The sequence below is a fragment of the Typopeltis vanoorti genome, chromosome 10 (genome assembly GCF_054136105.1).
Source record: "Typopeltis vanoorti isolate ZY-2024b chromosome 10, IOZ_Tvanoo_1.0, whole genome shotgun sequence".
Taxonomy (NCBI): Eukaryota; Metazoa; Arthropoda; class Arachnida; order Uropygi; family Thelyphonidae; genus Typopeltis; species Typopeltis vanoorti.
Genome location: NC_143558.1, coordinates 20920119 through 20947290, shown reverse-complemented (window position 1 = coordinate 20947290; position 27172 = coordinate 20920119). Strand labels below are relative to the sequence as shown.

Below are 27172 nucleotides of genomic sequence, written 5' to 3'. Positions count from 1 at the left end.
AGTCCCCCTCTACTGGCGATACACCATTCCCATCATTTCTTCCATTGTTGGAATGCTTCCTGGAACGCACTTTCTGTAATGACATGTAGTTCTCTTATTGTATTTTCCTGAATTTTCTCTATGGTTTGGAAACTACGTCCTTTCAAAGTGGTTTTAAGTTTGGGAAACAGGAAAAAGTCTGCTGGGATTAAGTTTGGAGAATAGGGTGGATGGGCTCAATGGATGTCTGATGTTTTGCCATATAACTGCAGATGAGGAGTGACTTGAACATCCAAGTCTGGTTTTCCCACAATTCAAGCCTCTTTCTGCATGCAGCATCCCTCAAATGCACTAAAGCTTCCTGGTACAACTCTTTGTGTACCATCTGACCACTTGGTACAAATTCATAATGGACAGTTCCTTTCCAAACAAAAAACACAACCAACATCGCCTTGATCTTTGATCGACTTATCCATCAACGCTTAAATCACTCATAATGCTGCTGTCGTGACGTTGTTTTCTTCATGTTCTGTTCGAATCCGCCATCTTGTTACAAGTCACTTTCACCTAAATAAACACAACTAATTGTAAATTGATCACTAATCCAAGGGTAGAGAAATTTCTATTATACTGCGCCACTCTATCCTTAGATAAGTCTATATGAAATAGTACGATCAATTCAAAGTTAGTTAGCAGTCTTTTTATTCAATCAGGCCGAAGTATTTATTTTCTTTCAGGGATTCCTGCTAGATTCGAATTTTTGTGAACGGTGCAGTAAAAAGAAATTCAGGCAAATACAATAGATAGATTAACAAATGAAACATTTAATATAGGTTACATAACACATACATAAATATTACTTCTAATTTTTATAGCAGAAACAAACAGTCAAACATTAAGTCAAGTTAATCACATTAGCACAATCTTCTAAGTCTTCACATGCACATTCTCAGCTTCTGGGTTACAAAGTTTCTACACTTAAATTAAACAAGCAGAATATCCAATCTAGTCAATTTTCACACAATTCTCAGTCATGCTATAAGTTCAAAATATCACAAGCACTAATAGCTGAAAATATCTTTCAAACAATTCTTATCTCCAACTCTCATTCACGAAGAGTTTCCACAGTTAAAGTAGCGTTAAGCATAGTGTAATTAACACACAATTCTTCAAGCATTGAAATAATACACTATGATAAACCTTACCGGAATTAGTTCCTAGTACATCATTTATGTTGTGAGCAAACTTTTGGAATTTATTTATCTTACTTAAAAAAAACACATCAACAAGACTTATCCACAGTTATACTTAAAGCACTATCAAACGCACTTCAGAATTCTAGACTTCAATTATAGGGTACTTCATCTATTGTCGTTACCACTCATAAATCAATTAAAACGCTGTGAGGTTCCTTTAGGGCAAATCGGAAATAAGCCACACTTCTAGAATAGCCGGGTTCATTCAGAATTCTTCCTTAAACGTCCAGCTACTTATTTTACCCGATTGTAGCATTAATTTCCTTTCTATAATTACTGCTGATTTCACTTTCAGCTAACTATAAAATTCGTTTCTTCCTTGCTCACTTATAAAAATTATCCACTTAACTCCTACCCTAAGAACCTTTTATTTACTTCTACTTCTCTAGTTTATCCCCTTGCTACCTTTTACTTCCAAAATTCCGTTCCGACCCCCCCTACTACGTATATATTTTCCCTTTTTTTTTTTGCCCACGCTCCCTTCACTCATGCTCGTTTATTTCATGCGTCTCTATGACAACCGATAAACGTAAACATTCTCGCGAATTATATTAGGCTATACAACTACATTCAGTTATTACATAACGTTAAACTTTCACAAACAAGAATAAATAGAATATTTGCATTTCAGTAAATGCGTAGTTAAATTACAAATACAAGTTCTCATAATATTGACATAACAATAAATAAAATAACTTATTAATATTTAATACAGTCTTTTCATTATTCATACATATATCTTTGATTAAATAATTAAATATTAGACAAAATTAAGGCAGTTATATGAATATTAAATTTTAAAATAAGTTATATACATTAAATAATATTTACAAGTCTAGCCTTTGTGATGGAAGATCATGTTGGATTCTGAAGCAAATAATAATTACTCTAATCTCTACATAATCAGAATCCAACACTGCGTTTGACTCATACAGTCTTCCCTGTATGCTTGGTTAAGCAATTGACATATCTCTGTAAAATTTTGACCAAGTTTGCAGTAAAATTTCACACACACACACACACACGTTCTTCAAACTCTTTCATTGTCACTAATCTGATGAATAGCTTGTGCACATGCTCACTTCAGCAGATGTAACTAAACGATTAATGCTGCAGAACGGGGCAAACGGCAGTTTTTATCAGAACCTGTTGCTAGATGCATGCACTCAGTAGCTGCAGTGCACTCTCTGTGCCAATTGGCACGCTATTTAAAAAGTTTGGTCTTTTTTTTTAACACGTCTGGTATGTATTCTCTTTATCCAACTCATCAATAACATTATAAATAAGAGCAAATTGCTCAGACATGACTCTCCTTTAGTAAACTCATGCTCATCCTTGCATAGTATGGCTTATCTGTCAACTTATTTCTGATTTGAGCTCGTACCAACTTCTCCAGGGGATACTGATAGGTTGAGAACACAGACAGTTTTTGCACCACCCTTGTACAATAGAACTATTATACGTTATTTCTATTGCTGTGAGATACTTCCTGAGCTGAGACTCTTATATTTCATAGCTCCTCTTATTTGTATTCTCACCACAATAATGAGTGCATATGCATTTCACTTCTGCCCCATTTGTTTGTCAAACTCTAGAAACACATTCAAATACTATATCATTTAAGCATCTTTTCAAAGCTTCCTATTCACTAATGATATCCTCCTCATTCAGTAACTGTTACCATGGGAGTGAGTTTGTCATCATTTCATGCTTTGTAGTTTAGCATATAGCCTTTCTTAATTGGAATATCCATATACTTTGCTCCTTCCCAAGTCAGTATAGCATGATCACCATCACCAAGCAGTGGCAAAAACAGTCACATCCTTAACTGAAACCCCTTCTGACACTATGATCAAATTTAATGCTCTTTGACCTCAAGTTCTTTCTTTCACATGCTGTTTAAGAATATTGTCTCGTACTCAATAAGTTTTCCTTTATTCTTATCAGATTTGATGCCAGCAAAAGTTGGTCGATTAGTAGAGCCTCTGCTACTAATAGCTTAAGCAAGTTTGAGCGCGGTTAGTAGTTGGACGGAATCAATCGTTCGATGCTGTTGGCACACTCTCTCTCTCGATGAGTCTTAGGACTCCCTGGAGGTGTCACATAATAATAATAAAGGAAAAGGAAAAATAAAAGACTGGTACTAAATGAGTCATGCATAATGATTACTCATTTAGTACCAAAGTTCTTTTGCTTACAGACCTAGCAGTTCAGATGCTGGGGGGGGGGATGATAAAATTGTCCCCAGTAAATGTAGTGTCAAGTCTGTAGAAACACTCCACCATATATTTCATCCTGTATCTTCTATTTTACCCCAGATAGCCTCATACTGGCTGCTACATGGAATACTATTTCTATTATTGCTTATAAATTCAACCCTATGAGCCTGTGTAGCTCAGTGGATGTGGCGTTTGCACACCACGGTGCTTGGCCGCACGAAGGAAGACTTGGTTTCGAGTCTAGTCGGCGACTAGAGGAAATTTTTCTAAGCCTTTTTTCGACCGGTTCCTGAGTTAGTCGATCTCTGGCATGGGCAAGCGGGTTTTTCCTCCCGGAAACGTGGGTTTTTCGTCCTGTAACTCAAGAAAATCGACCGTAGAACCCACATTATTTCAGACATTAAATATATTGCGTTAGGGTTAGGGACCACTAGATGGCGGCACATTTGAGCCGTCTCTCTTCACTGTGTACTGCTTAATTGGTGATAGCCTTGGGCCATCTATCTCTGATTGGTACCAGTGGAGATTGAACTGCCCACTCAGTCTCCAAAAGTTAGATAGGGCTAAATGGCCTCGCCTACTCCCCGTATACGGGAATAAAAGGCGTTATCTGATTTTTTTTTTTTTTTTTGAATTCAACCCTAACTGAACTAAAATCATCTGATATCATTAATAGTACCTACTACCTATCTCTTCTGTCCTTCTTAAAAATCCTATATCCTTTACACTTGATTCGAGTTACTACATCTAACTCTGAGAGCCAGTGACATTTCACTAATGTCAACAGTTTTAGGCCGTAATGCATTCACCTGGGCAACCCCTTTGTTCCAGATGCTCCTGGTATTTGCATATAGACATAAGTTATCTTCTGACTTTCTTGTATACGTACATCTACAGTCTTGTTTGGGCTACTTTCTCATTCTCCCTCCCACACACACACACAAATTCTGAACCCAAAGCATACAAGTCTGTTCCTTCACCAGATTCATAACTACTAAGAAATATGCTGACGACATTTACATCATTGTTATATTTGCATAACTTAGCTGAATTTACACACATATTTCTCTGTTCCTCCCATAAAGATCTACTTTCCATGACTCTTCGAATTAGATCTTACTCAATAAACAATTTCTCCAGGACTCTGATGCCAATCCATACAGGTGCAAGCTCCTCTTAAACAAGTCTTTTCTCCCATCAAACTCACTCCACAAATCCCAAAACTCATTTGTATCATAGCCTTCCTTCTTAACTTAGTTCCATCATATCTCAATAATAAACCACCAATTTTCATTCTTGTTCTTACTCTTCTTTCAGCATTCCTTTCATATCTCCTCACACACTATATTTATCAGTACTACTTCAAATTAATTGTTCCTACAAATCCTACCATCTCTTTTCTGTTTCTCGATTGCATTCATCACATTTTTAATTTTCACTCCTAGAAAGCTCTAAGTAGTCTGTCATCAGGCATAATTTAATGAATGAATCACCATACTGTCACTTTTTTTTTTCTTATATTTTAAATGATTTACCATTTTATTATTATCATTATTCATTGATATCTTAATTACTTCCTAGCTTTGCTGTCTTTTGTTGCTCTGCTTAATTTTCTTATCCTGAGTTTTTTAAAGTTTTTCAACTTTTTCTGACTTTGAACTTTTGCTCTCTTATTTTATCATGTATAAAAGTGATTTCATCTGAATCTCTCCTCTAAATAACATCATAGCAGTACTGAATATCACAGCACTGAATATTGTAAGTACTTTTTTTACTAGCACTGACAAATCAAATGCTGTGAAGTGCTGCACCTGCAGACCGGACCAAAAAGGGGTCTTATGTGATTTCTATTGTCACTGGTTATATTGCTTACTATGTGACATTTGATGAATTAGCATATAGACTACTTGCTAGCCAAAACAAACCTGCTTTTATTTTCTATACCTACATTCGTTTAAATCATTCCTGAACCTGGAAAAGCATAATATAATAAATTTTGTTTAATCCTTTATCCAAGTGTGAGCAAACAAAGTTTGTGCCTGAAAGTATCTTCAGGACTGGGGTAAGGTGGTACAACACCAGGACACTCCTTGCAAAGGTGGAGCAAGCTACCAACGCTCTTATCTCAGTATCTCCCATAATGCAAAACACATCTCCTTGAGGATATGTCTAATGTTATTCATTAAGGGAAGGGCCACAACCCAGACTAGTTTTGACCTTTATTGAGGTCTCTTCAGTGGAAGCCAGGCCCAAGCCCTTAATGCATAACATTAGACATATCCGCAAGGAGATGTGTTTTGCATTATGGGAGATATTGAGATAGGAGTGTTGGTAGCTTGCTCCACCTTTGCAAGGAGTGCCCTGGTGTTGTACCACCTTACCCCAGTCCTGAAGATACTTTCAGGCGCAAACTTTGTTTGCTCACACTTGGATAAAGGATTAAACTAAATTTATTATACTCTAATTTATTATACTCTAATATACTCTAATACTATATATTATACCTGGAAAAGCACATTGAGTCTAGAATAGTACCTTATCACCCTTGACAAGACTTCTGAAAAATTGAATTAAAAGAATCTGAACTAAACTAATTCACACTCAGCACCTTTTGCTGAAAATGCCTTCTGTTGAAAGTACCAGTAACCTCCTAATCTCTTTTTGTTGACAGTTCACAGCCTGATTGAGACTGAAAATAAAAAAATATATATATATAGATATAAATTAAAAAAAAAAAAAAACTGGAATTTTTGCATTTTGCTACCTCCCAAGTCGAGACCTCAAGATCTCTTTCCCCATTTGGAAGCAATTTGGCTAGATTAGTTATGGACAGGTCTTCTGACCCTATAACAAGATCCAACACTCTCATACCCTGAGTCCCCTGTGTCACATTCTGCTTCAAGTAATTATCTCTTAGTAAGTGTATAAATTCCATGTCCTTCCTGCCATATGATCTTTTCTCCTTCCAATCTATGTCTTCAAAGTTAAAGTCCCCCATAATAATAATTACTCAACTTGCAGTCATTGTACTAATCTACTGATGCATGTCTTCCACGTCATCCTTGGCATCCCCTGGTCTATAACATCAGACAGTTTTATTTTGTCCTGTTGGTCTTGATCTCACCCTAATTTTGATTGCCAAACCAAATTCACACCAGCAGCATTGCCAAAGTGTGTGTGTGTGATAAGAGCTAAAGAATTGAATTATTTTTATAAAATTCTCTATATGCCAATCAAAGAAATTTACTTGATTCATATACAAGATTAAATGAATCATTGAACTTTCTGGAAGTCATGTAATAATAACATAATTCTTATTTTCTTTAAATAATAAAAGAAACTATTACTTATTATCTGAACATTCCCATGGTGTCCTAAGTCACTGCAGGAGGCCTCACCAACCATTATTCACTGACAGGACACTTACAACTATTTCCAGCAACCCATTCTAGATTCACTATTTTCCAAGCAAAACAAAAGGTCTGTTCCTTACATCCTTGCTAATCACTGAAAAATTTCTTCTACAGCTGTCCTATAAAACTTATGTTTCTATCCTGTCCCTTCTTTTCTGCCTATCAACCAATTTTTTTTAACCTGAAAACTTTTGGTTGCCTTAACCTTTATATCAATGACATAGCCAGTGGATTGCAGGGGGATATTCAGTTGTTTGCGGATGATGCAAAGCTGGGAAGGATTATTAGTAATAGTGCAGATGTGGTAGCCCTGCAAGAGGATTTAAATAAGCTAGATAGATGGGCAAATGAATGGGGGTGTCAGTTTAATGCAGCAAAATGTAAGGTCTTGAGGTTTGGGAAACATCGATGGGATGCTGCATACTCTATGGGAGGAGTTATACTGGAGGAAGTAGGGGAGACAAGAGATCTGGAGTTGATGATTGATAGAAACCTGAAGTTTAGGGGACATATTGCAAAGGTGGTGAAGGTAACACAGAGGATTGCTGCTATTATGAGAAGGACACTGACCTGCAGAGATAAGAGGGTTATCATTCCGTTGTATAAGTCTCTGATCAGACCACACTTGGACTATTGTTCTCAGATTTGGTCCCCAGGATTTGAAGGGGATAAATTAACTGTGGAAAGGATACAAAGATGGATGACAAAGATGGTTTCAGGACTGTACAAGGATAGTTATGAGGATCGGCTGAGAGAATGTGGACTGCAGAGTTTGGTGGATAGAAGAAGGAGAGGTGATATGATTGAGACTTTTAAACTGTTGAGAGGTGGTTACAGGGTTGATACTGGGGAGTTCTTTCGCTTGGTTGAACAGTGGGAAGGAGTGATGACAAGAGGCCATCCCTGAAAGTTACGAAAGGAAACTGTGAGCAAGAGGGTAAGGAGTGGTTTCTTTGTGTGGAGGGTGGTTGAGCCATGGAATGCATTGCCTGATGGAGTGGTGGGAGCGAGAACGGTCAGTGAGTTTAAAGAGTGGTATGATAGACTTTGTGTTTCTCGGGGGGGGGGGGACCTCCCCTCGATGAGTCTTGACAGACTTTATGTCTTAGGAAGGACCTCCCTCGATGAGTCTTTTGACTCCTTGGAGGCCTGAATAATAATAATAATATCTGTGGACAAGTGATAAGTTTGTAGAATGCTTATAAAAAGAATTAGAATTCTAGATTTGTACCATCTTGGTCAACTACTTTGAATCTCCTACAGCAGGGGTGTTCAAGCCGTCAGTTGCAATCGATTGACTGGTCGATCGTGGAGCGATTTCCTTACTTACAAATTTAATTAAAACTGAAAACATAATATTTAATTTATAATTATTTTGTATTATTTTTAATTCGCTTTAAGTGTATTGCTGTTGTTTATTTATTATTTGTTAAAATTGTCAAATCAGTAATTTTCTTATAAGTCCGGATAAATGAATTAATTTGTATCAGTGGAAGTCAAACAGCGAACCGAGTGAATACGATTATAAGCAAAGTGTAAAAACTCGATTGGAGCATAAATATTAAATATTCCAAAGCACATTACATCGATTTTTTACTTAGGTTAAGTCCCATTTGAATATTGTTAAAAAATAAACTTTGTTTGTCTCAGTATAGTTTGTATTAGATGTTTTTGTAAATAACTCTTTTGAAGCTAACTGTATATACTGCTTTAATAAGAATATATTAGCATGTTAAAAACAAAGGCAATGGTTTTTTTCGCCAAAGCTGTACATGGCGGCATTAGAAAGATTATTATTGAAACTTGTATGTATGAGAAAGACTTGCAGGCTCTAAGTGTAAACATCTCCGAAGTCAGTCAGGAAGAGTTCAAACAATTTTCCGATGGCTGGCAACTTACAATCAAAAGAAAGTGGAGAAGAACAAAAGGCATGTTGAACTTTAAACTTAAGATGAAAGACTCATACTGATTCTTTTGGGGTTGCCAAACTTCATGCAAGGTCTCAGAGGAGGCCTAATAAAAAGGGACTGAAGCAAGCAGAAGGGGTCCTGGTTCCAAAATTGCTGTCAGAGAGGAGGCCGCCCAGTCCAGAGTCGCCGTCAGAGAGACTGCTCGAATCCACGTTGCTTGAGAGAGGAGTTTCCCGCTTTCAGAAAGGAGCTTCTTGATTCGAGACGTCACTAGAGAGAGACTACTTCTAGGCTGCAGGCAAGGTTTCAAATTGCCGAAAGGAAGAGTTCCAATTGCCAGAGAAAAATTTCCAGGCCAGGTTAATGTCAGACATTCACCAGTGTGTGTTGCGTTTTCATAACAATTTGATGAATCAAACAACTTCACTGATATTGCTCAGTTAATGGTATTTATTCGCATGGTATTTCAAGATTATTCAAGTAAAGAAGAACTTTTGAAAATTATACCATTATTGGGAAGGACTAAGGGAGAAGACATTTTTTCAGCACTTGATGAATTTATGAAACAACACAAACCTCTGCTTCTTAAACTTGTGTCTATTACTACTGATGGTGCTCCTGCTATGATAGGTAATAAATCAGACTTCATTTCATTATGTGAAAACTATGACAAATATCCAGAATTTTTAACGTACCACTGTATTATTCACCAACAAGTACTGTGTAGTAAAAGATTAAACACAAAAGATGTTTAGGATATTACATTTAAAATTGTAAATTCTGTTTAAGGAAAAGCCCTGCAACGGCAGTTATTTAAATTACAGGCAGATGATGAACTTCTGTTGTAATGTTCGCTGGCTCAGCAGAAGTCAATTTTTAGAAAGATTTTTTGTATTAATTAACGATATAAAAAGTTTTCTTAATAAAAAAAGGAGATATTTATCCACAATTGAGTGATAAAAGATGGTTGTTACACTTATCATTTTTAGTAGATTTCTGTACGAAATTAAGCAATTTAAATTTAGAGTTCCAAGGTAGAGATAAAAATTTAATTGACATGTTAAGTTCAATAAAAACTTTCCAATAATACTCACTTTTATTAAAGAAAAATATAAATGATCGCAAATTTAGACATTTCCCATATTTATTAAAATTTTTTGAACAAAATCAAGAAATGCTTCGCTATGATTTAAAAGAATTTATTTGTGAAATAGAATTAGTTGAGGAAGAAATAAATTTAAGATTTAAAGATTTTAATAAAACTGAAATGATTGTATTTTTTATCAATAATCCATTTCAAGAAAACTTGAACATCACAGAAATTTCAAATAAAATTAGTGGGCTGTTTGATATAAACCAAGCTGAAGTAGAACTTGAGATAATAAACATTCAGATTAGTTTACATTTAAAATCAATAAACAATGAAGTCATTTGGAAGTATGCACATGAAAAATTCCCAATATTAACTGATATTGCACAAAAAATTCTGTCGAGTTTCGGATAGACATACTTCTCAGAATCCGCTTTTTCAAATATGACCATCATAAAAAATCAGTTAAGAAACCAAATTACAAATGATCATTTGGATGATTGTCTGCGATTGGCCACTTCTTCATATCAACTTCACTATGAAAATATTGCGAGGTCCGAACAATGCCAAATTTCACATTAACGTTTTTTTTTTTTTTTTAATCAACCAGCATTTCCTGTAACTTGTGAGTTTGTAATCAATCTATTGTTTTTTCTAACTTTGGTTTTCCAAAATAGAGAAATAAATATTTTATTCCAATATATTTGTTTTTTTTTGTTGTATTAAAATAATTAAACGTGATAAATAAATTTTTAAATACACAAAGTTTTTAGTTGTGTATTTTATTTAGTTGTTTATTTGTGCGTAATCAGATATCAAGTTGGGGGAATGTGATCTATATAAGGGAGTAGATCACCGAATAACTTATATATAAGAGAGTAGATCGGCGAATAACTTTTTATAGAAAAGTAGCTCGCGTAGTAAAAAAGTTGGAACACTACTGTCCTACAGCATTTCCCCATCCCCAAAAAACCCTAGCTAAATCTGATCACAGTTATATGTGGTCTTATCTGAGCCTTATAAAGAAGGACAATAGCTTCCTTATTGTCCTACTTGTCAATATGTTTTTCAGCACCCAAGTGATCTTTGTGGACAGCTTGTAATTTTTTCAACCCAAAGTGCATAACCTTACACTTTGTAACAATAGACTGACAACCATTATCCACAGTGTGTCAGTTCTTTATGTATTACTTTTTTTGGGGAGGAAGAATAAGTACTACAGATAGTTATTACCAATGTGAAATATTCTAGTAATAAACTTAGTTTGTGTATTTTACTTTAGTGGTTATATAACATATATGCATATATGGCCATGGTATATATATATATGCTATGATGAGTAGGTTCTTATATTATTATCTCTCTTCCCACCATTCTCAAAAAATATATGCATGTTTTTAAAATTTTCATTTTAACTCCACAGTAATGTATATTCTTTTATTTGAAATATATTTATTTATCATTTATTTTAAATCATTTTAGATAAAGGCACATAATGCAAATCCTGAAGGCTGGGCTGTAATTTCAATTGAACTTTCATATAATACAGCTGGGTCACTATTTGATGGAGCAACCAATGGTAATAATGATCAAAATTTTAATGATAAATTAAATTACTGTTGAGGATTAGAATTTGTAGCATAGTTGTTTCTTTCTGCTCTAGAAAAAATGTCCAGTTTGATAATGTCATGCTCATTTGGATTTCAAGATAGAAAAGAAGCTTTGTAGTGGTGTTTATTTATCTGTTGTGTAAATATAATAAAAATCTAAAATGATCATTGGTATTATTATCTGGTATTGAACGATAAGTAATGAACACTAAATAAAAATTGTTTATTCATTAAGTTTCCTAGGTTCTGTGTCCCTCATCAGGAATAAAATATTTTAATTTGAAATTACTTATAATAGCAGATTGATTTCTCAAACACAAACTGCAACATATAAAATTGTCGTTAAATTGATGATTCATATCATGCTGAGATTTCAAATGGCTTTTTCAGCTATGCTATGTAATGGCTATCATAACCTAGTTCATAACAAAAGTGTTATGAACACTTCTCTTGTATGTTTCTTTTGAGAGTGATATGCTGCAGAAAAATAAAAAGAAATAGAAAAATGGAAAAAAAAAATAAAAAGTAAAATATCTGAAACTGCTTTAGAACCATTTTTGGTTAAACAAGCACATATAAAAATTAGCTATATAAAAAGTATGTATATTTAAGATAAATTCACATCAGTTTAAACTTGCAGAAATTATATTCTTGGAAGTTTATTTTTGACTTGGTTAGACTATAATAAATTTAGTTTAATCCTTTATTATTATTATTATTATTATTATTATTATTATTATTATTATTACGGGCGACTCCAGGAAGTCCTTAGACTCATTGAGGGAGACCCTAAACATCATGTTCACACAACTATGCGACATTCTCACAGTATCTATCATACCTTGCCTTGAACTCACTCACCGTCATAGCACCCACAACAGACTCTGGCAGCTTATTCCACTCATTTACCACTCTAAAAGTAAAGAACCCAGCTCTAACACCCTTGCTAAACCACACCCTTGCCCAGCTTCCATAGGTGTCCCCTAGTTCTCCCACCACCAGTCCTGATCTCAAAAATATCCTCTGAATTAATCCTATAGAAACCCTTTAGCAATTTGAATGTCTCAATCATATCTCCCCTTTTCCGCCTATCAACTAATTTCTGCAACCCACAAATCTTCAACCTGTTTTCATAAGGTTCATTCCATAGACCTGCTATCATCTTGGTCACTCGTCTCTGGATCCTCTCCACCTCCTCCCCATCAAGAAGAAACCTAGGTGTCCAAATCTGGGCACAGTAGTCGAGATGAGGTCTTATCAAGGCTCGGTACAGAGGTACAATAACTTGCTTGTCTCTGCTCATCAAAGTATTTTTCAACAACCAAGTGAGTTGATGAGCTGATTTAGCCACTTTTGCAATGTGCCCCCTAAACTTCATCTCCCTATCCACCAACACTCCCAAGTCCCTGGCCTCATCAATCTCCTGGAGTACAGTTCCACCAATGTGGTATACTGCTGCTAATCTTTTCACCATGCATAACCTTACATTTTGTCATATTAAATTATTCTCCTTAGCCCAGAACTCCAATCTATCCAAGTCTTCCAGCAAGATTTTGACATCTTCTGCATTCACTATTGCCCTACCTAACTTTGCATCATCAGCGAAACAAATGAACTGTTCCTCTTAGATCCTTCCCTATATCGTTAATGAACAAATTAAACAGCAGTGGTCCAAGAACAGAGCCCTGCGGCACACCACTAGTCACAGGCTGTCTTTTGGACTCTACTCCTGAATAAACTACTCTCTGATATCTCTCCATCAACCACCCACCTATCCATCTCACCAACCGTATATCCATTCCCATATGTTGCAGTTTATGGATTAGAATTCCATGTGGTATCCTATCAAATGCCTTAGCCAGGTCCAGCAGTATCACTGTAAACCCATTCCCCTTATCCAGTTCAGCTGTCACTATGTTATAAAACTTGAGCAAGTTGCTGAGGCATGACCTACCCTTCACAAAGCCATGCTGTCCCCCGTACAGTATCTCATTTTCATCAATCCATTCCTGTATTTTTCCCTTGACTACTTTCTCCAAGACCTTGACAACGACTCCTGATATGCTGATCGGTCGGTAATTTGCAACAGTAGTCTTGGATCCTCCTTTATGCAGTGGAACTATTTTCCCCTCTTTCCACACCTTCGGGACTAAACCAGACCCGAGACTCAGATTAAACAACATGGTCAAGGGCACTGATAATTCTTTAACCACTTCACGTAAGACCCGTGCCGGTATACCATCCAATCCCACAGATGTGTTCACATTAAGGTTCTGTAATAGACTATTCACCTCCACTTCATTCATCACAATTCCCGTATAAATTAATGGTTCCCTCATTTTTTCAATGTCACCACCAGGATGATATACTCGTGCAAAGTGCTCGCTCAGTAATTCCACTATATCGACTGATTCAGTGACCTCCTTTCCATCATCATTCCTTAAAATCATTCTGCCGTGTACAGTTATTTTTTGCCTGCAGCATATTGAAAGAACTGTTTGGGATTCTCTTTAGCTTGCATAGCTAGTTTCCTTTCATAATCTGCTTTTCCTTTTTTTACCACACTCATTACCCTTCTGGCCTGCGCTTTATACCATTCGTGTGCCTGCTGGTCACCTTTCTCTTTAAATTCTCTCCAAAGTTGTTTCTTTTTTTGCAGCTCAAGCTTAATGATGTTATTCATCCATTTAACCCCTACTTGTTTTGCTATTCAGACCCTAGGTATATAATCAGCCATAATCTCCTGTAAATGCTCCTTGACCACTTCCCATGCTCTATTGAGCCAGCATGGTAATTCCACATATACCATGTCTTAATCGAAAATTCCACACCTTTAGCCACCTCCCAAGTCAAGACCCCATGATCAATCTCACCAATAGGTGGTCATATTCATTACAGTCAAAATCTTAGATGCTATTACCAGGTCAAGCAGTATCACTGTAAACCCATTCCCCTTATCCAGTTCAGCTGTCACTATGTTATAAAACTTGAGCAAGTTGCTGAGGCATGACCTACCCTTCACAAAGCCATGCTGTCCCCTGTACAGTATCTCATTTTCATCAATCCATTCCTGTATTTTTCCCTTGACTACTTTCTCCAAGACCTTGACAACGACTCCTGATATGCTGATCGGTCGGTAATTTGCAACAGTAGTCTTGGATCCTCCTTTATGCAGTGGAACTATTTTCCCCTCTTTCCACACCTTCGGGACTAAACCAGACCCGAGACTCAGATTAAACAACATGGTCAAGGGCACTGATAATTCTTTAACCACTTCACGTAAGACCCGTGCCGGTATACCATCCAATCCCACAGATGTGTTCACATTAAGGTTCTGTAATAGACTATTCACCTCCACTTCATTCATCACAATTCCCGTATAAATTAATGGTTCCCTCATTTTTTCAATGTCACCACCAGGATGATATACTCGTGCAAAGTGCTCGCTCAGTAATTCCACTATATCGACTGATTCAGTGACCTCCTTTCCATCATCATTCCTTAAAATCATTCTGCCGTGTACAGTTTTTTTTTTGCCTGCAGCATATTGAAAGAACTGTTTGGGATTCTCTTTAGCTTGCATAGCTAGTTTCCTTTCATAATCTGCTTTTCCTTTTTTTACCACACTCATTACCCTTCTGGCCTGCGCTTTATACCATTCGTGTGCCTGCTGGTCACCTTTCTCTTTAAATTCTCTCCAAAGTTGTTTCTTTTTTTGCAGCTCAAGCTTAATGATGTTATTCATCCATTTAACCCCTACTTGTTTTGCTATTCAGACCCTAGGTATATAATCAGCCATAATCTCCTGTAAATGCTCCTTGACCACTTCCCATGCTCTATTGAGCCAGCATGGTAATTCCACATATACCATGTCTTAATCGAAAATTCCACACCTTTAGCCACCTCCCAAGTCAAGACCCCATGATCAATCTCACCAATAGGTGGTCATATTCATTACAGTCAAAATCTTAGATGCTATTACCAGGTCAAGCACTCTCAAACCCCTAGTATTTTCAATTACATGCTGTCTCAGATAGTTATCCCTTACTAATTGAATAAAATCCATTTTCTTCCTCACATGTGTCCTCTCCTCCTTCCAATCACTGTTACCATAGTTGAAATCCCTCATAATAATTACCCTCCTTCCACTCATTTCATCAATTTGTTCATGCATACTATCTCCACCATCTATTCCATCACCTGGTCTATAGCAACACCCAACTATATATTTTGTTCTGCCAGTCTCAATCTCATACCAAATAGCCTCAAATGAGCTCTTTTCCACACTCGTTACCCTTCTGGCCTGCACTTTATACTGTTTGTGTGCCTGCTGGTCACCTTTCTCTTTAAATTCCCTCCAAAGTTGTTTCTTTTTTTGCAGCTCAAGCTTAATGGTGTTATTCATCCATTTAACCCCTACTTGTTTTACTATTCAGACCCTAGGTATACAATCAGCCATAATCTCTATCATCAATAACACTCCTCCCCCCCATTTTATTCTCTATGTCCCTCCTGAACACTCCATACCCTACACATTCTATCCCACTAACTATATCATCTTCCGTCAGCCATGTTTCCCTAATGCCAATAACCTATGGCCAGGAAGAGCCAATCAAGGCCAAAAATTCTTTCTTCTTGTTCCTAATACTCCTGGCATTAGTATACATTAGTATACATGAAATGCAGAGGTCCCTTTGTTCCACCCCTATCTTGATGCGTTATTCTAACTATCCCATTCCGATTTCTTGTCCTTAGTACTGGCTCAGTTACATTATATATATTCTTACACTCAACTGTCTCACTGATGTCTGCATATCCACTCCCCCCCCCCTCCTTGGTAGTTTTAGTTTCTCTGGTTCTGTACATCCATTTTCACTTCATTCAGCAACACTTTTTCCAATCTCTGCACACCAAATCCATTCAAATGCAGGCCATCCATCTTGTATAAATCCTTTCGCCCATCAAATTCATTCCACACCACACTGTCTGCATAACCTGCGCATAAAGTCATTTACGATTATGGCCCTCCTTCTGAACTCCTCTCTGTCGTACTGCGGCAACAGACTCACCATCCTAACTTTGTCACTCTTTTCTTTCGCTACCTTTAACAATACTTTAAAGTCCTCTCTCATAAAACATTTATCTCCTTTCAATTCATTCGTACCCGCCACAACTATCAGTTCTTTCACCCTCTGTTTTTGCGCTCTAATACTCTCACTTACATCCTTAAATTTTGCACCCGGTAAGTACGATTTAGTTAAACTCCCATCTATCACTACTCTTAATAATGAGTCACCATACAACACTCTTTCCTTCATTTCAGAAACTCTCCCGCTCTTACGCTTATTTTTCCATTCAAACACTTGTTTATTTCTGTTAGCCTAGGCACTCTGGAAAGAGTTTTGCAGGTGCTCCACCTCTCGCTGCACACTGTGTATCACTGCACGCAACCTAGCGATCTCACTCCCTACAAATAATTCCTCATTTTTTTCATCATTTAAACCATTTTCTCTCTCTATATAGTTGCTTTCACTCTCTCTTTGATCACTGCTCTCATTGCCATCTTGTACAACATCACAATTCCCTATCAAGCTACTTCACTCATATTCTGGCATTCTTCAACCATAACTATCTCACGACCTGACACATACTTCAATTCCTCACTTTGCTTACACTTTCTGCACATTCTCCCACCAAACTCCAGCCTCCTTCAGGAATGCATACATCCCACGCACATCACATTGGACAAACTCCCTCACATTACAGTTTTTTAACAAAGCCATCGTATTGTTGGACACCATTATCTTACGTCGCATTGGCGCCATGTGCTATTCTATGAAACGTATTGTTAAAATACTAAGTTAAATAAAACGGAATTCACACCACAATCACACAGACACAACAAGCTACCAAAAATAAAGAATACTACGTTAAAATTTAAACCAATATTCCAATTTTCACTGAAAATATACTTAGCTTTCGGGAGCTCTCTGAAAACACTACACACCATGTCAAATGTTTACCTTGTTTACCATGTCAAATGTTTGCTTACACTTTATCCAAGTGTAAGCAAACAAAGTTTGCACCTGAAATTATCTTCAGGACTGGGGTAAGGTAGTGCAACATCAGGTAACTCCGAGCAAAGGTGGACCAAGCTCTCATCACTCCTTGTCTTTGGGTCTGCCTCCCACTGACGAGACCTCAATAAAGGTTGAAACCGGTCTGGATAGTGGCCCTTCCCTTAATGCATAACAGTATACATGTCTGCAAGGAGATGTGCTTTGCATTATGGGAGATACTGAGACAAGGAGTGACGAGAGCTTGGTCCACCTTTGCTCGGAGTTGCCTGATGTTGCACTACCTCACCCCTGTCCTGAAGATAATTTCAGGCACAAAACTTTGTTTGCTTACACTTAGATAAAGGATTAAACTAAATTTATTATTAAATTATATTCTTGTTTAGTCCTTTATCCAAGTAGTGATAATGGACAGAGAACTGAAATTTAGGGAACAATTGCAAAACTTGTGAGGATAGTGGATTATGGCAGTGATGAAAAGGACTTGACCTGCAAAAAAAACAGAATAGCTTCCACTGTTACAAGGCATCAAGATGTATGTGGACCACTGTGCAGATTTGGTCATCTGATTTTCAAGGCACTGAAGACATTTTGGAAAAAATGACTTGCATAGGGTGTAGTAGTGGTGGGGAAAAATTGTGGCCAATTGCTTTGTCAAGAGACCAAAAGGCATGATTGCCATTTAGGCATGATACAAGTTTCTTGCTTTTCTTTCTTTGATTTAGAAATCAGTTTTTGTTACACTGATGATTTTCTTGCAGCTGTTTTAGACTTTGATATATGTGTGGAAGGAAGTAGAGTTCTTGATGATAGCCAGTTGCAATGTGCTTGGTTCTTCATTTGTACAGTCCAGCTTGCTTAGGAGATGGGAATATATGTTTCCATACCCATGAGGATTGCTTCAGTGGTGTGTTCAGTCCATATGCTTGAGTCAGAAGGCTGAAGGCAGTAATCCAACTAAGAGAATGAAACAGAAGTCAGGGGTCCATTCCACTTTGCATTCTTATAATGCCAGAAGACTCTTGGTTGGAAAATGGCTATGTTAACATTGCTCAGTAGGAGAAAATATAAGCACAAAGTTATGGTTTGAATTACCTTAGAGAGATTATTTGACCTTCACATTGTACTTGGAGGGATTATTAGTGAAGAATAGGTTCAGGGTATTGGAAAAGTGGATTGAGTTATCTGGTAATCTGGTTGGCATGTGAACAGTTTGTGTAAGGTCATTTATGATGGCAAATGACTTGGCATCACTACCTCCTTGGTCTATGTAGTTTAAGAAGGAAATCCAGTTGGTGTTGTGAATATTGAAGTTTCCAAGGAATATAACCTTACTGTTGGGAAAGTCGGACTGAAGGACATCAATATTTAAGGGGAGGAAGTCAAAAATATCAGAGTGTTTGGTGGCATTGAAGGAGCAATGGAGATAGCATATAGAATATAATAGATAGTGTTTAGAATCAGAAAATCCTAAATTGCATACTTTCAGGCATGGTATGTTAGAGCAAATGTCACCCTTGAGCTGAAAGGAGTTGAAGAAGTTGGTGGATTCATGAAGTAGATCCCGAAGGTTCTGTGGGATTTGTTCAACTGAGTATGTCATATACATTCCCTATGCAATACTTTGGCTTCCAAGATGGCTATTAGTAGCACTAAATTTCTGCAATAGAATTCCTATTTTGTAGTCACTGTTCCACATTTCATCATTGCTTTGTTATATTACTTATCTCTTGTTTTCTTGTCTGCCAATCTCTGCAGAGCACATTTTCTCAATCTATCCCTGTATTCACTATTCCCCAGTCCTGAGACAGTCGTCACCCATCTCTGTACTCTCTCTCTCTAATGCTTCTTTATTACTCAGATATCCAAGTGAACAGATCATTGCACAGAAATCTGGGTATATCCTGATTAGTGCCTTATATTGCAGAATTATCTCTTCCTTATCTCTGGTTGCCAGTGTCCTTTGCATTATGGCAGCAGTTTTTTTGGGAACTTTTACAATATGTTCTCTGAACATCATACCCACCAACATTCTTAGATCTCTCACCTCCTTCACCTTTGGAATCAAAATACCACCAATGCAATAGGATTTTCATTGCATCATTTCATTTACACTTGTCAACTTTGAACCATTAAACATTCATTTTCCCAACGCACACCAATCTCTTCAAGTCTTGCTATAGCATCACACCCGAGTTCTCTGTTATTACTCTTCCCAATTTAACATCATCAGCAGACAACTGAGTTATCTCCTCTCATACCTTGAATTTTATCATTGATATACAAATTAAACAACTCTATTGTTCCCCCACACACATACACATCCCCTCCCTGTAGGGCACCTGTTTGTGGTGGAAGTGTCCTTCCAGTGCTGTGCTCCCTTTTAATTTTTCCTATTTTTCTTTGCTTTTTTTTTTCCTGTATTCTTAGTTCTACTTCTCCTGAGTCGTTTTTAACTATCCTTTCACTTTCACATTGGATCACTGGGATCCAACTTCCTGCCACCATGTTTGCCATGTGATCCATGGACATCTGAAAAGTAAGATCTTGGTAATCTTGCACTATTTTGGCCTCTGCTTGAGCAAAATGAGTGATCCTGGATGGCCCATTCAGGATCACTCAGCTAGCGGACTTGTCTGCAAGGATGAATTGTATTGCAGTAAGTTTCTTACCCTATGGTACAGGATCAGAATCCAAGGCTTGTGCTTGGATTCTTGCTATTGTGCTGTTATAGCATCTAGTGGAATCTTAGAATATTAGAGTAGCCCTGGTGTTCCATTCCTGACCTCAGTCATTGCTTGCTAGTCAGTGGGTGTCCATGTATGGCTCTGTGGTGGGTGGGTGGGGAGCTCTGGCATCAAAACAATGAAAGTCCCTTGAAAATTAATCTTCATCTTCAAATGTTTCAGGGGCCCTAACAAGGTCTCAACCAAGTACTGATACCATAGATATTATTATTATTATTATTATTATTCAGGCCTCCAAGGAGTCAAAAGACTCATCGAGGGAGGTCCTTCCTAAGACATAAAGTCTGTCAAGACTCACTGAGGGGAGGTCCCCCCCTGAGAAACACAAAGTCTATCATACCACTCTTTAAACTCACTGACCGTTCTCGCTCCCACCACTCCATCAGGCAATGCATTCCACGGCTCAACCACCCTCCACACAAAGAAACCACTCCTTACCCTCTTGCTCACAGTTTCCTTTCATAACTTCCAGGGATGGCCTCTTGTCATCACTCCTTCCCGCTGATCAACCAAGCGAAAGAACTCCCCAGTGTCAACCCTGTAACCACCTCTCAACAGTTTAAAAGTCTCAATCATATCACCTCTCCTTCTTCTATCCACCAAACTCTGCAGTCCACATTCTCTCAGCCGATCCTCATAACTATCCTTGTACAGTCCTGAAACCATCTTTGTCATCCGTCTTTGTATCCTTTCCACAGTTAATTTATCCCCTTCAAATCCTGGGGACCAAATCTGAGAACAATAGTCCAAGTGTGGTCTGATCAGAGACTTATACAACGGAATGATAACCCTCTTATCTCTGCAGGTCAGTGTCCTTCTCATAATAGCAGCAATCCTCTGTGTTACCTTCACCACCTTTGCAATATGTCCCCTAAACTTCAGGTTTCTATCAATCATCAACCCCAGATCTCTTGTCTCTCCTACTTCCTCCAGTATAACTCCTCCCATAGAGTATGCAGCATCCCATCGATGTTTCCCAAACCTCAAGACCTTACATTTTGCTGCATTAAACTGACACCCCCATTCATTTGCCCATCTATCTAGCTTATTTAAATCCTCTTGCAGGGCTACCACATCTGCACTATTACTAATAATCCTTCCCAGCTTCGCATCATCTGCAAACAACTGAATATCCCCCTGCAATCCACTGGCTATGTCATTGATATAAAGGTTAAACAATATAGGTCCTAGTACTGAGCCCTGTGGGACCCCACTTGTAACCCTCTGCCTCCTGGAAACTGCTCCACCATACACAACTCTCTGATACCTATCAGACAGCCAATCCTGAATCCAGTTGACCAATCTGACATCCAGACCCATGTGCTGCAACTTAAATATCAGCTTATCATGTGGCATCCTGTCAAATGCCTTCGCCAAGTCTAAGAAAATTGCAGTTTATGCCTTTCCCTCATCTAATGTTCTTGTAACTTTATTATAAAAGGCTAGCATATTGCTAAAACAAGAGCGTCCTTTCACAAATCCATGTTGATTCTCACAGATAACATTACCCTCATCTGCCCAATGCTGTACACGGTCCCTCACTACTTTCTCCAAGATCTTAACAACTACTGATGACACACAGACTGGCCTATAATTAGACACTTCCAGTCTGTTACCACCCTTATGCAATGGCACTATCTTACCTTCCTTCCATTCCCTGGGCACCTTTGCCAAAGCCAGACTTTCATTGAAAAGCCACGTTAAAGGTACTGTCAATTCCCTAGCACGTTCTCTCAAAACTCGTGGCGAAATACCATCCAGTCCCACAGCTTTACTGACATCCAGAGTACTCAGTATCTGAAACACACTCTCCTCCTGTACCTCCAGACCTCGTACCAGTCCTATCCCTCTAGCATTAAAACTGACTCCTCTAGGATGAAATACTCCAATAAAGTGTTCATTGAACAATTCCACTATGTCCTCTGCATCAGTCACTCTATTCCCATTTTTATCCCACAATATCATTCTTCCACAGTCATTTCTCCTCCTACTGGCCACATAGCTAAAAAATTCCCTAGGATTTTCTTTGGATCTTAGGGCCAATCTCCTCTCATATTCCAGTTTCGCTTTCCTTACCACACTAGTCACTCTTCTGGTCTGTGTCTTATATTCCTCATGCATCTCTTCACCTATCTCCTTATATCTCTTCCATAGCCTCTTTTTCGCATGCAATTCCTGTTTAATATTGTTTGTCATCCACTTTACTCCAAATTGCGTCCTCTTCTTCACTCGTGGTATACAACTTACCATTGCTGATAACAAATATTCTTTCACAATTTCCCACGCACTGGTGATATCCCGGCCTTCCAATTCCTCCCTCCATGAAACTTCCCGAAGTTGACGTCTAAGACTATTATAATCACCTGCCTTATAATTCCACATAAGTTCCCGTCTCTTTGATACTCCTGCATGTCTATTCATTTTCCAAGTCAACACCATATGGTCACTCTCTCCAACTGGTGGGAGAGACGTCAACTCAGTTATTATCAACTCTTCTGATGCTATAACCAAATCCAAAATTTTTGAACCTCTTGTTCCCTCTGTTACATGTTGCCTAAGACATTTGTCCCTCAAGAATTCTAGAAATTCCATTCCCCTATTGCTACATGCATCTTCCTCTCTCCAATTTATACTACTGAAGTTAAAATCTCCCATAACAATCATTCTTCTTGCACTTGTCAAACTTAGCTGTCTAAACATCTCCTGGTCCCCATCCTCTGTGCTCCTGGGTCTGTAGCAACACCCCACTAAATATCCTGTCTTGCCTACCTCTACCTCACACCATACGCTCTCAAAATCATTTGTCTCACTTCCTTCCAAATTCTCCACTCTTAGAGGACATAGGTCATCACTTATCATAAGCAGTACCCCACCACTACGCTTTCCCCTCCTATCCTGACGAAAAATGCTATACCCAGCGACTTCTATTCCTGTTGTTATATCCCTTTCTGTCAACCACGTCTCAGTGATCGCAATAATTTTTGGCCAGGCTGATGCTATCAGTGCCACCAATTCCTCTCCCTTATTCCGGATACTCCTGGCATTAGTATACAGCATATAAATGCCATTGTTTCTATACCCAGCATTATCTCTTCTGGACTCCACTGGGCTCAGTGTTACCTGACATTGTCTCCCTTCTCCCAAGTATCCATTCCCACAAGAGGCCACCCCTGCTATCATCCTCCCTGGGACACACTGACTCGTTCAGAACAGCAATCTCTCCAGATGCCTACGTCCTTCCTCATTCAAATGTAAACGGTCTCTCGCATACAACTCCTCTCTTTCCTCAAACACACTCCAGGCATCCACATATACCAGTCCTCTCTTGTCACACATTCTCGCTATTATGCCATTCAATATCACCGCTCTTCTGCTCAGCTCATCATTATCATACCTAGGCATGGAGGGTGGTGAAAATTTCTGATAAACACCTAGAACAAAAATGATATTAAAGCAGCTGATATAACCACAAGAAAGAACATATCTTAAAACCCTTTAATCTCATGTTTCATCAAATTGTAATAATTTGTTCTTTTTCTTTTAGGTTATATAAGAAGACATGTGAGATATGTCAATTTTTTCATGGGGATTATCACAACTTTTCAGCACACCCTAGTACATCGTTTGATAACAGAAATAAGAAACAACAGATATAATACCAGTATAAACCAGTTTTTCTGATCATCCATGCAACAGGTGAAAAAACCAATAGGGAAAATGTCACATTCAAAAAGGTTTAGAAGGACTGGCAGATTTTCCCAAAACAGTTAAAAAACTACATTCTGGCGATATTATTATTATTATTATTACACCCTCGATAGAGTTGGCAGACTCATCATGGGAGGTTCATTCAACTAAAACATAATTATCATATTGAATCTTAAAATCCTTAATACTCCTTGCATTAACAACATATTCGGTAATGTGTTCCATTCACTGACAATTCTCCACATAAAAAATGTACTCCTCACACCCCTCCTTGTAGAAACATCATATCAACAACAATCTGAAAAACTACTCTGAGCAACATCTATGAATAGAATGCCATAAAACACTCAGTTCTGTAGAGAAGTGATCTCAGAATGGAATCTCCTAGATGTTCCTAATGAGGAGATTGTTCAAAGCTTGGAGATCAGGGAGTGACAGGTATGAGGTTCATCCTGATCTGTCAGGATGGTTATTTGATTCCAACCAGGAACATCATCCTTACTTTGGATATGTCTAAGCCTTCACCATCTGTAAAAGCAGGGTATCTCAACTGTACTGTTAGACTGTACATCCCTAATCCACTAAGATGCTTTAAATGTCAGGAATATGGACATGCCCAAACTGCCTATCATGGATTTTCAACCTGTGCCTGATGTGGTAGTAAAGAGAATGATAACAAATCTTGCTCTGCAAAGAAAGCTAAATGTGTCAAGTGTCAGGGGGATCGTCCACCTTACTCCCATGCATGCCAGAAGTGGAAAAATTAAAAAGAAATAAAAAAGATTAAAACAACAAAATGTATCATATCAGGGTGCAAAAAGAAAGTTAGCCACCACTACACTTGTCCTGAGATCCTCTTATGCTTAGAAGGTGTCAGTTAAGAAAATGTCAACAGCATCTTGAACTCATTTGTCTATCCCACCATCTGACAATTTCACCATACCTGAACTTTATGATTGTGAGTGCTTCTCTGTTGAGGGCATCAATCGCATAATCTATGGTCTTACTCCAGAAACAACTTCAAAAAGGATTCCATTCAATGAGAACCCACTTGTCAAAAAAAAATAAAATAAAATAATAATAATAATAATGGCAAGGATATCACTTAAAGATAAACCACCAGGCACTGAAAAAATGGATACTTCAGTATCGACTAAATTAAACTTACCAACTGATCCTGATGCATCAGATGATGTATTGAATTTTTTTACAGAGGAAGAGATGGACACACCATTCTCACTTCCAAAAATCAATTGCTGGATATAAACCTTATAAAGATATTTCAGCCTTCTAGAAATCAGACATGTCTACAAAGCCTAAACAATAGGAAAATTTTTCCAATGGAACTGTCCTGGGTTTCACCAGAATATTGATGATATCAAGAACCTACTGCAGAAACACAAATCTTGTTTCTGTCTGCAAGAAACATATTTAAAACCTAGTGAGGACCCTGCCTTAACTGGAGATGGTTCTGCTCATGATAGAGTAGCTATTCCAGTGGGCAGTCATACTCCTTTCCATTATTTCCAGCTTAATATTGCTCTGGAAGCAGTAGAAATTCACCTATTTGTGGGATTTCTTACGTTCAAGTTATTTGCCACCAAGTTATTGAGATAGATGGAATTTGATAATCTTATATTGCAACTGCCTGAGCCTGTACTTATGAGTTACTTTAATGAGCACAACACACTGTGGGTTAGCACCAACAAAAATGGACGAGGTTGTGTCATTGAATGAATCTTTGATAATCATGATCTTTCCCTTTTGAATAATGGACTCAATACCTTCTTCCATATGCCTTCCTGCTCATATTTATTTTGCAACAGATATTACAGTCTGCTTCCCCTGCAATTTTTCCACTGCTTACATGGGATGGTATATTTTGTAAATACTCCATCACATCAAACTTAATAGCTTTTAAATGTGCTCAGGCCAAAGCTTGTTATGTAAGACATCACAATCAAAAATAATCTTGGATCCATTTTACCTCATTACTTACTCAAACAGTGAGTGCAGAAATTGTATGGTATTAAATGAAAATGAAAGGCAGATATATACAGAATCCACTATTTTCCTTTTTTTTTTTTTTGTTTCTTCTCTGTTCCCTAAGGATCTAGCTTAAATGCGACACTTTTTGCTATCAAAGTTAACTCATTCACTAAACAGCTTCCTCCCACTGTAGTCAATGCTCTATATGTTGATAACTTTACAATTTACTGTCACTCTCATGACATGAGGATGACAGTAATTATTATTGAATTACAACTTCAGCAAGCATTTAGTTTTGGCTCTCCATGAGCTCTTAGTAATGGTTTCAGGTTTTCAGCAGAAAAAAATATCTGTGTACGCTTCTGCTGAAAATGTACTCTTCACCCAAATCCTGTGTTAAGAATAAGACAAATGGTTATTCCCGTAGCAACAGAAACTAAGTTCTTGGGACTCATCTTTGACCGAAAACCTACATTCCCTGCACATATTTGTCAACTGAGGGAAAAGTGCAGGAGAGCATTGAATCTTCTTTTCACTCTATCTTCTACTAAATGGGGGTACTGATTGATTTTCACTGCTTCATTTATACCATGTACTTATATGTTCAAAGCTGGATTACAGGTCTCAAGTGCAAGGCAAACTATCCTGTAATAGTTGTAATGGAATCAATCAGGGTATACAGATAGTTACTGGTGCCTTTTGCACATCATCCACTTAAAGCCTTCATTTTGAAGCAAATTAACCCGCTCTATTCCTTAGATGGAAACAGTTGGACCTTAACTGTGCCCTAAAAATAATCTCTTCCAGTGCATTGACTAGTGTCTTTTCTCTGTGTTGAGAGGCTCAACGTCACACATGCCAGATTACCATATGTGTTTTTGGTATGCCTGTTAAAGAGATTATGGAAGCTATTAGCATGAATGTTGACAACATTATCTACACCAAACGTAACATTATCTACACCAAACATTTTTCCATGCCAATTTTGCATTTCATCCTGCAACCGCTCAGTTTGTCAACTACAGAAGTGTCATACACTGTCATCTCCTTCAATTTTTTTGCATACAGAGCAGCCCATTCTGATTTCTTGCCCATCTCTGTTGACTGTGTTGCTGTTTTTCCTAATATTACTATCTCCAACTAGATTCCACTTGATTGCAGTAATTACACAAGA

General features: G+C 37.7%; 1 protein-coding gene across 1 annotated transcript in view; it reads left to right on the top strand.

The window, feature by feature from the left end:
* Positions 1 to 27172, top strand: part of LOC150102215 (lysosome-associated membrane glycoprotein 5-like) — a 126645-nt gene that overhangs the window by 84808 nt on the left and 14665 nt on the right. The window contains exon 6 of the mRNA XM_090399526.1: positions 11350 to 11446. Within this exon, the coding sequence (XP_090255652.1) occupies positions 11350 to 11446 (97 nt within the window). The remainder of the gene's footprint in view (positions 1 to 11349; positions 11447 to 27172) is intronic.